Source organism: Trachymyrmex septentrionalis, unplaced genomic scaffold, assembly GCF_001594115.1.
Source record: "Trachymyrmex septentrionalis isolate Tsep2-gDNA-1 unplaced genomic scaffold, Tsep1.0 scaffold8, whole genome shotgun sequence".
NCBI lineage: Eukaryota > Metazoa > Arthropoda > Insecta > Hymenoptera > Formicidae > Trachymyrmex > Trachymyrmex septentrionalis.
In genome coordinates, this window is record NW_017305987.1 from 4,576,524 (window position 1) to 4,586,820 (window position 10,297).

The following is a 10,297-nucleotide window of genomic DNA, read 5'->3' on the forward strand; positions in this document are numbered from 1 at the left end:
CATCTGCATATCATATTCATTTGTACCTGTTTTCAGGAAATAATGTTCGAAAAGTTACAAAATTGGGAATTAGATGAACAACTGCCGTTTAAAATTGTATTGTCCGACTTGGACGATATTAACGGAATTTTAGGATTTTCCATTACCACTTGTACTGAGGCAAATAAATGCACAACCGAGTATATGAATGGTGAGATTGAAATATTTTTGCAAGTGTTTAATGAGATTTTGAGGAATTTAGAGGACAAAGAGTTGGATTGTTTTAAGAAGAGGCTAATACTTGATAAAAAGAATGAATATGCTGATGATAATGTTAAAAAAGTAGTTGATAGAAAGTGGAATGAGATACTGAATGGAGAATACATTTTTGATAGATACGAGAAGGAAATGCTTGCAATAAAGAACATAACGATTGACGATCTAAAAAAATGTTTTACAAAGCACATAGAGAACGGAAGTAATTTTAGAAAATTAAGCATACATATAGTAGAAAATGATCCAGAAAAAATTGCAGTCGAAAAAGAAAATAGTGAGTATATAATTTTTTAAATTGAATTTTGGTTGATATCTATTTCTAATTCTATAACATTATTTTTCTGATTCTGTAATTCTGTTATTCTGTAATAACATTAGTTTTTGGTTTTCACTTTTTGTTATTGAATTATGTTTAAATTAGTCCAAATTGCTGAGACAATTAAAAATGTTAATTTTTATAGTTGAGAATCCTGAGGCAGAGCACTTTACTTTGGAATATATAAAGGACGATTGTCACATTGTTGATGTAGAAGACAATAAGAAATATCTTTATGCCTATCCTTTCAAACTAAATCGTAACCCTAATTAGCAGTAACACACATCACAGTTTTCCACAGAAGAATCCTGTCTTCAAAATATCTCTTGGTTGTGTAAGAATAGTATAGTATTGAAAATATTGAAAATAAAATAATAAATTGTATTGCCTTGTGAAAATAAAGTGTTTTATTTATTGATATTTAATATTAATCCTTGCATATAATTATAACAATTGAGAACTGTCGGATATTGATCCTAAGGAAACGCTACCTTATTTTTCGGAAATTATACAATACATTGTACTTTATTAATACTGATGTATTTAGATTAGTAGAGAAGTGAAATCCCGTAATGTATATATTTATGACTTATTTCTATGCAAAATTAGCTAAAAACGAATTTTATTTATTATATTAAAAATATTAATTGGAATTGTCAAATAGCTATTATTTAACATTATTTGTTAAAATATATTTTGATTATTAAAGATTTAAACAATTTTATGAACACATTAGTATAGATGAGAGTATTTGAATAATTTATTAACAATATTCATATTTAGTACATTTCATACTTAGCACAATTCTAAAATAGGTATATGAATTTATAAGTTGCTGAGTCAGATACTGAAATTGGTAAAAAATATTAGTCTAATAATTTTATTTTAAGTTACAATAGATTATCACATTAATTTGTAACAATATATACAGGATATAACAGGGCAACTGTATCAGGTTCATTTTTCAAAAATATGCATTTTTTTGAAAAATGTTCCAAATAAAAGTATCATTTTAAGTGACGCTTTAGACAGAAATATTAGTTTAAAGATCATTGTTAAAATAATGTGAAAATCACTTTAAAATTTAAAAATAGGAATTTCCATTAAAAAATTTTAAAGTATAATTTTTATTAGCCTAATATGGATCGCTCTGTTACATTCTGTATACGTATATTTTATCACATGACCTTTGTATAATATATAAAAATAATAAAAATAACATTTTTGTTATATTTACATTTCCTTATATTATAATAATGTACATATATATTGTGGATTACAATTTATGTATATATTTTAAAAGGTTATGTGTATATTTTTATATAAATAATTTTTAATTATTAAAAATTAGTAATTTATATCAACTAGTTTAAAATATTTTATGATACATTCTAATATTCTCAAAAATATTTATAATATTTATAAACTAAAAAAACATAATTTGAAAATTTTTAATAAAAATTAATTAAATTCCTGTATTATTAAACTTTAGTTAAAGTTAATATATATTGTTGTATATAAGTTAATTTACGTTTAAAAGATAAAGAAATTTTTCTGGAAAAATTATAAATAAAAATAAGATGCATCAAGACAAGATGTAAGGAATAATTTTAATCTTTTTTTACTTATTACTAATGTTCGTTACTTGCTAACATGTACTCGTCGTATCATAGGAACATCGTATATCAAGTTTAAGAAGGCATTTGTTATATGGACGAATGTTCTTATCCACGCAATAATTTTATAATTAATTTCTTTTAACAGTTGTGGCATGTTTTCTATTACTGGAGGAGGTTTTCTTCTAAAAAATGTATTAAGTTTAAATTTCCAAAACATATTAATTTGATTTTTAAATCTTATTTCTTAACATGTATACAGAAGTTTTATTAATTTTATTTACACGAATAATTAATTTTCTTTTATTATAAAATATAAACCATACGTTATAAATATTATTCAAAAATCTATCGCAATATATCACAAAATTAATCACCAAATCTTAATAAATACTTATACGTTTTTATGTAGCAATATCTTATTATGGCATATTTATTTAATACTTACTTTTCGCTATCTAATTGCTTCGTCTGATTTGTGTAAGTATACATGTAACATGCTGGATAAGAACTCGTAGTTTTTATTCGATGGAACTTCCCTGTTCCGATAGAGATCGATTTCTTCTTTGACACAGTGATCACATCCATCGATTCTTCTTCCCCATAAGTTACCTCGCCTTCTAGCACCGTCAAAGAAACATTCGTGAAATCGGTGGATATGTAGTTTTCCAAGTACATTCCTGGAAAATCGGCCACGAACAGTACATCTGTATAATTTGACCAAGTGTATACATGCTGTTGAATTTCATCCATTTTATGTCTGAAAATCATAAAAAACAGAATAGTTAACATAAAGAAATAAACACGTGGCCATAAGAGTGTGTTTTTAAATTAAATTTTAATATTTATAGGACAATACTTGCCAAAAAATATTTATCTTTTTAGTAAGCAAAAGCAATTTTTTTATTATTTCTGATTACTAAAAAATTATTTATAAGTGCAGAATCTATCGATATTTATATTAGCGGTATACGATATTTTTGGATAGAAGTACTACATTTCAGTGTTCAAAACTGCATATATGTATTTCCATCTTTAGTTTGTAAATATAATTTATTTGTATAAATTCCGAGTTTACACTGAATTTATCCCAAAGTTAATTTTAAAGTAAACGTACTACAAATTTTACTCGCTCCTGGAGGGTTAGCCATAAATTTTGAATAATTTTTCTTAATCTCTCTCGGCTGACTAACGTAGTTACCAATTAGCAACAATTAATAATTATATACTAAAAGTTAATAATTAATTAATAATTATTACTAATCATTTTTCATAATGTAATTAATTTATATTATTTTTATGACATATTTTTTTTAGCGAATATCAATACTATTATATTGTATAATAAATTAATTTAGAGACTGAAACAGATATACCTGTACGAACTATATTGCGTGAGTAACGGCATTAGAAACGAAACAGGTTTAAATGGATGCCAATCAACTGTCAACATATCGATGTTTGGATTAAATATTCTTTGTTGAAATCTGCCGTTTAGCGAACACCACACGTCTATGTAAACGCTTAAATTCGTAGACAATTTTATCCATTTTTCCATATCTTCAGAATAATGCTTGGTCCTCAATTCTTCTTTTCGACGCATCAGATTATTCTGAATTTATACATAAATAAATTCAATATTTAATAAATATAATGACATAAAAATGATTATTGACAGAAATATTATTGGAAACTTTAAGGTAGATATTTATTTATGACACTTTAAAACCTTTAAACATTGCGAATATTGTATCGCCATGTCTCCGTGCTTCATCCATCGATCATTTTGCACCCAAGCGACAGGATCTAAATACCGTACTTCGTCGTTTGCGTTATCGTGCACTTTAATTACTACGTGTATAGTGTCCCAGCTATAAACCATCATGTCCCAGGAATAACCATATAAACCAGGTACCCAATTGTTATATCCCTGAAGTTATATTTTTGTAATAAAAATATAATTATGCGACAATTTATATAAACTTAGAAAATCTTGTAATTAAAAACGTTTTACCTATTGCATATATTTTTGCAGAATTAATTTAATTGCAAAAATAAACATGTCAGCAGATTTAGAATTATTTTTTGTGTAAGCAATTTAATATTAAAAAATAGTAATTAATTACTTATTTTGAATATTTAAAGTACTGTTATTTAGTGCTTAATAAGTATTTAATCACTAAATTTTTTATAAGAGTAATATAACAATACTAGTATTAGTAGGTGGTACCTTTGATATAAAATGTGAGTATGGCAGAAAAAACTGCAGTAGAATATGACACAGCAATAGCGATGCTACAAACTTTTGTTTTCTCGTAGTTTTCGGTGATTGCTGAGCTATCCAATTTTTTTTACAAACATTGATCACTCCTTTTTTATTAAGTTTAATTGACTTTTTGAACGATTGCATATCGTTATCTTTTTCATCAGTTTCCTTTTCAGATTTTGATTTAACAAAATACTTTTTGTCTTTTTCCTTGTTCATTATTTTTTCTGAAAATAATTGTAAATATTTTAAACTTGTATTGAATTATTATCGTAAAAAAATATTATTTACCTTCATGCATTGTTTCATTATAAAAAATTTCATTTGAAGGCAATTTTAAGTAGTTGGGCTTCACAGCTTCTTTTGCTTGACTATCAGTCTCTTTTACGCTGTTTGCGTTAATTGAATTTGTGTTAGTCGATAAAATCTTTTGTTTCAGTTTAAAGTACAGCTCTAATTTACGTGGCCAATTTACACGGCAAAAGAGTGGCATCGTTGCTAGGCACACATACGGAAACATTCCTGAAAAGATCTTTTCTTAAACCTCAATATAATTAGTGCAACGAAAATCTTTGAATAGTCTTATCAATCCTTATCCAAAATTTTTTTTTAATTAATTAATTTTAAATAATAATTATCATTTGTTTTGAATAATAATTACCTATATTAAATAGTCTTGAGTTCATTAAATGAAAAGTTGTGCAGAAGACCATGGACGGTATACGTGTTTTCTCGAACAGCATCCAAAATCCAACGGACAGATCGAAAATAAAGCCAAACCAATGGACGATTAGAAAGTCAATCTGCTCAGTGGACAGAAATATTCTGAAAGAGACCGTTTTCTTTACTTGTTAGTCGAGAAATAATTCTGTTTTTTACATTGGATCTACGGGAGGGGGGAGGGAGAGTCAATCTTCTTTTTTTAAAAATATTTACAGCAAAGTATTATATATTTTTTCAATATTTCTAAAATGCTTAATCACAATTTTGATATTTTAAAATATTTTTAAATTTAAAAAATTGTTAGTTATATATATAAAAAACGTAAATTCTATTACATTATTTCTTTGTGTTAATCTAATTTTAAATAAAACGTTTTATAAATTTAATATATTTAAGTAATATTTTTTAATGTAATAATTTAAATAATAATTTAATATTTTATATTTGATATTAAAAAAAATTTTGTTTGTAGAACGTTAATGATTTTTTCCTTGACAAAGGAAAGATGCTTTTTGCACCTGCCAATGTTTTTGTAATAAGTTAAATTAGATTCTAATGTGAGTAAACATAATTTACTTTATTTACTAAATTGTACATACATCTTTTTATTAAATAAATTAGGCGTCAATTACTATCGAATTTGAAATGCAATTATGAATCAAAGCTGAAATATATAATAATAACTTAAATCAAATTCATTAATTGTAAATTAAATTGATTGTCAATTCTGTTCTTTACATTATAACAGTGCTATTTTCATTTGCTAAAAACAATTTTTGTTTTTTTGTCTCCAATAACATGAGTTCTACTTACTTAAATGGATGGAATACCCAATGTCTAGACAGATTTATCATAGCGTAGCCTTCAAGCCATTCTCTGCTAAACTTCTTTAAGCCGGCCAAAAAGTAAAGCGCAAAGAATTGAAATTTCAGAATGAAGTAATTCCAGTATGGCACGGATTTGCCGTTCCGTTCTGCATTGCTTGCATCTAACGCACTAAAAAATGGTAACACATTAAATTTCGTCATCGATTAATGCATATTAGGAGAATTATATGAGAATATATATGGTTGGAAAATTAACATTTATATAATATGTTAATGTAATATGTCTATCCTTTTATCTCAAAATTTATTTTAAAGATACATTATTTTTATTATTTGTTCGCTTTTTAAATTGTTCACTTGTAAATTGTGTTATTTTAACACTAAGAAATGTTAAATATTAATTTAATACAAACATAATATAATAATTATGTTAAACTAACTTAACTTAAAAACTTAAAAAGATTTTAACAAGAAAATATTTTTTTATTGTGTAGATATTTAACTCACAAATATTTATTCGCTTCCGTTCCCCAGAATAAAGTGGCTACGACGCCATAGAGATAGGAATGATTGTTCCAGTAGGTCTTTTCTAGCAGAAAGATATACCAATAAGGCAACACGAAGCAGGCACACGCGATCCTGAAGCGCAGACCGAGCGCGATTCCAAAGGCACCCATCCACATCACCGTGTATATCATTATCATCCATGACAGCGATGGTGGCATCATCCCGTGAATCAACGGGAAATGGCAGTCCCATGGATCTCCCCATTTTATGTCAATATCTGAGAATCCTCTCTCTTCGACAACGTCTATCACCATGCACATACCTAAATAAAAGATAATGAATTAGAACTAAACAATTTATTAATCATTCCTTTATCATTATTTTATTTAATTATTTTAATTGCAGATTTTTCAGTAAATATATATTTTGATTGGTGACTTTAAACTACTTAGGATAAGGTAGTACAATTTTGATCGAAATAAGATTTAAATCCAATTTTTAGTTCAAGTTTGATTTTTTCTTGTTTGGTATTCTTCAGTACTCTCTTTGTTCAGAATTATATTATGTTCAAAATTGTATCTCTTATTCTACATTAACTTAAATTATAATTAGAGAAATTATTTAAAAATATATATAACGCAGCTCGCCATTGAATTTTCGAGATGTATTACTGAAATCTTACAGGTAGATAGAAAAAGAGATTTGAATTATCTGTAGTTCAATAAAATAGATTTATAAATTATATAGAAAAACTTGTCTCTATCTACTTTAGCAAAATCTTTTAAGCCTTTAGATTTATTCTCTTTTATATTTAATCAAGCTTAATCGTGCACTATATAAGCGTTGTTAAGATAAAGAAGCTTGTATAAGTAATACACTTTTTCTACCGGCGATATAGAATCACGGCCGTGCTTTTATTGGCTCGAACCATTAATTCTCAAGACCGCTTTAATAGGTCTTAAATCGTGTCTAGTTCTTACAATTCAAATTCTTCACTTCGTTTATTAAGTGTTGCGGTGAGAAGGATTAAACTGTATGATAACAGCGATAAACCAATGTGCTGATTTGTGGAATGCTCTTTCTATCTTAATAACATATCATTACATATAATTAAATTTTGTAATTAGAGTTGAATAATTTATTAATTGTTCTTTTATAATTATTTTATCTAATTATTTTAATTGCGAGTTCTTCAGTAAATATACAATAATTTTAGTTTATGACTTCAAGCTACTTTCTAGTAAATACAAACTAAAAGTAACATAAGATTACTTTTATAATTTCGAACTCAATAATGTAATTGTTATGTAACACATGTATTATATTTATATTGTTGAGTATAAAATTATAACATTGATGTTATATTATTTTTAGTTGATGTTTACTGAGTTAGAAAACCAAAAAAAAAAAGTTACGAGCCAAAAATTATTATATAAAAAAAACCGTCGAAATATAAAAATTGAACAAAAATAAAAGAAACAAATATATTGTTGAGTAAAAATTTAATCTAATATGCTAGCAGTAAACAACAAATTTCGATCACGCTCGGATCATTTTCAATGTAAAAAACATATATATTTATTATAGTCGGTAAAAACAAAATATAATAAATTTTCTATTTTGCTCTCTAAAACAGACGCTTGTAATGTGAAAAACAAATATCATAATGTTCACAATTATAACAGGAAAAGAACATATGCATGATAATAGCTACTTGCAGTCAATCATTGAAATGCTTATAATGTCAATAGTAGTAAAAAGATAAGTTTAAATCCTTAGATTTGAAGTAAAAACAGAGAACACATGAAATGAATCCGGTCCTTAAACGTAACAAACCCAAAGTTTCTTAAGTCAGAAAATAAAAAGTGTTTCAGGTACAAATAGTTGAAAATAGAGACAAAGAAAAAGAAATAAACAATATAATGTCTCCTCGATGTTTTTTTATGAGATATAATAATGAATTAGATTAGTTCGTAAGCTTAGTTTGTAATTAGAAAAATTATGTAAAAGTATAATTATCATATTGGCTCACCAAATAGAGCTCTGGCCACTCCTAGACTAGCTGGATCCGTCGGGCGATATAGGAACTGAACGAATTTTTCAAAACTAGACACATCGCTTATTTTAAAACTAAACAGTCTTTCGAAATTGTTGTTAAACCACGATTTCAGTAATGACCAGCGTTCAGACACGAATGTCACGTAATTTTCTATATGTGACCCATTATTTGGCGGTGTAGATGCATTTTTTTCTGATTCATCTTTTTTCTTCCACATACCACCGTTTCCAGTTCTGCAAGCAAACAACAGATTTCTAATTAATTTTAATTTTAAGATATCTTGTTTTCCTAATCTTATCTGAAGTTAACGAATTTGAAAAAGCGCGCCAAAAAATTGTAATAAAAAATATAAAGTATGTAATCGAATTCACAAATATGACAGCAAATTTCAATTTTACTCTCTCTTTAATACGATTTTTATGAATTTTATACTATTTATGAAATAGAAGATAAAATTATGATAATAAATAAAAAAATTTAAGTATAAATAATTACGTAATTATATAATAATTATTATTTTATTGTTATTTTATTTAATAAATTATTGCGTGAGAGCTGAAGTTCTTTAATTTAGAAAACAATTTAAAAGACAGAAGAATAGCGTGTACGATATGTAATGATTCTTTAAAGAGCGCGAAATATATCAAGAGTAATAAACTTTTCTAGGTACTTATTTCTGTTAATTTGTAACAGAGGAAACTAGTTGTAATGTATGGTGATTGAATGAATTGTAGCTGCCGACGAGCAAATTACACTTAAGTCGAAGCGATTATATATGATATTAAATATTATACAATATTAAACATTCAATTATTTATTTTTCTGTTACTCTAATTGACGCAAAAGTTTTATCGTCGTTAAATTAATAAATTAATTAATATCACAGAAATTTAATGTACTGCTACATTGGCACTTTCATTTCGTAAACCGCAATGCAGTCGTGGATTCTGGAAAACACCACGTGCGACTATTATTGAAACCATTCTCGCGCAGAACACGTTTCACATACTCGTCACGTGTCCTCTTCAGAAAATTAACTTGGTTTCAAATGCACAGATTTTTAAAAGACGAGAGGGAAGAGAGATGTAAATCATAATAATACCTAGCTCGCTCTCTTCACGAACGGAGATAACACTAAGGGGTCAGCCGCCGCAATTGGAAGACAAGATCTTCGTCTTCGGTCTTGGAAGCGCCGTATTGTAGATTGGTCGGCTTCTGCCTGGAGTCTGAACAGTTGGAGAGGGAACAGAGGAGCACTTCGCGCCGATTGTTCCGGAGGCTTAGAGTAGGAATACCGTCGCCAAGCAACGTGGCACGAATTATTGACCCGCGCCCGCGCAATAATTATTATACTACATGGCATTTCTTCATCCTGCATGCACTAAGATTTCGCCGATAAACATCATCGATATCTTATCGAAAACAAAGTCTACAATTGGAAAATAATAATTGTCAAATAATTGCAATATTTTAAAATCAGGAGGATAGATCTCAAATACATTTCGAAATATTATCTCCAAACTTATAATAAATGCTATACTTTATTAAAGTGCAATGATGCAAAAATTAATATCCAATTTAACTATTTTACATTATTATTATTTATCATTCTTTTTAATTATTTTTATTATTTAATTATTTTATTAGTAATAAATAAAATTAAATACAAAATGAGAGATAATGAGAATAAAATATTTATCCTATAAATAAAATAAAAAAAATTGTTGT

The 10,297-nt window shown here is 26.8% G+C and overlaps 2 protein-coding genes across 2 annotated transcripts in view; one reads left to right on the forward strand and one right to left on the reverse strand.

The window, feature by feature from the left end:
- The window catches only part of LOC108754404 (nardilysin-like), a 6,261-nt gene extending 5,417 nt beyond the window's left edge, over nt 1-844 (forward strand). The window contains exons 12-13 of the mRNA XM_018496653.1: nt 37-529; nt 717-844. Of these exons, the coding sequence (XP_018352155.1) occupies nt 37-529; nt 717-844 (621 nt within the window). The remainder of the gene's footprint in view (nt 1-36; nt 530-716) is intronic.
- A 1,368-nt stretch (nt 845-2,212) lies between these two features.
- On the reverse strand, nt 2,213-9,795 carry LOC108754436 (vitamin K-dependent gamma-carboxylase). Its single transcript, XM_018496708.1, has 11 exons — nt 9,672-9,795; nt 8,543-8,802; nt 6,511-6,832; nt 5,990-6,172; nt 5,115-5,278; nt 4,745-4,975; nt 4,418-4,680; nt 3,917-4,117; nt 3,564-3,799; nt 2,636-2,947; nt 2,213-2,372 (listed from the first exon to the last, which is right to left on the reverse strand). Exons 2-11 carry the CDS (start codon nt 8,784-8,786, stop codon nt 2,213-2,215), a joined length of 2,316 nt encoding a protein of 771 aa, XP_018352210.1. The 5' UTR covers nt 8,787-8,802; nt 9,672-9,795.
- Between the last annotated feature and the right edge of the window lie 502 nt (nt 9,796-10,297).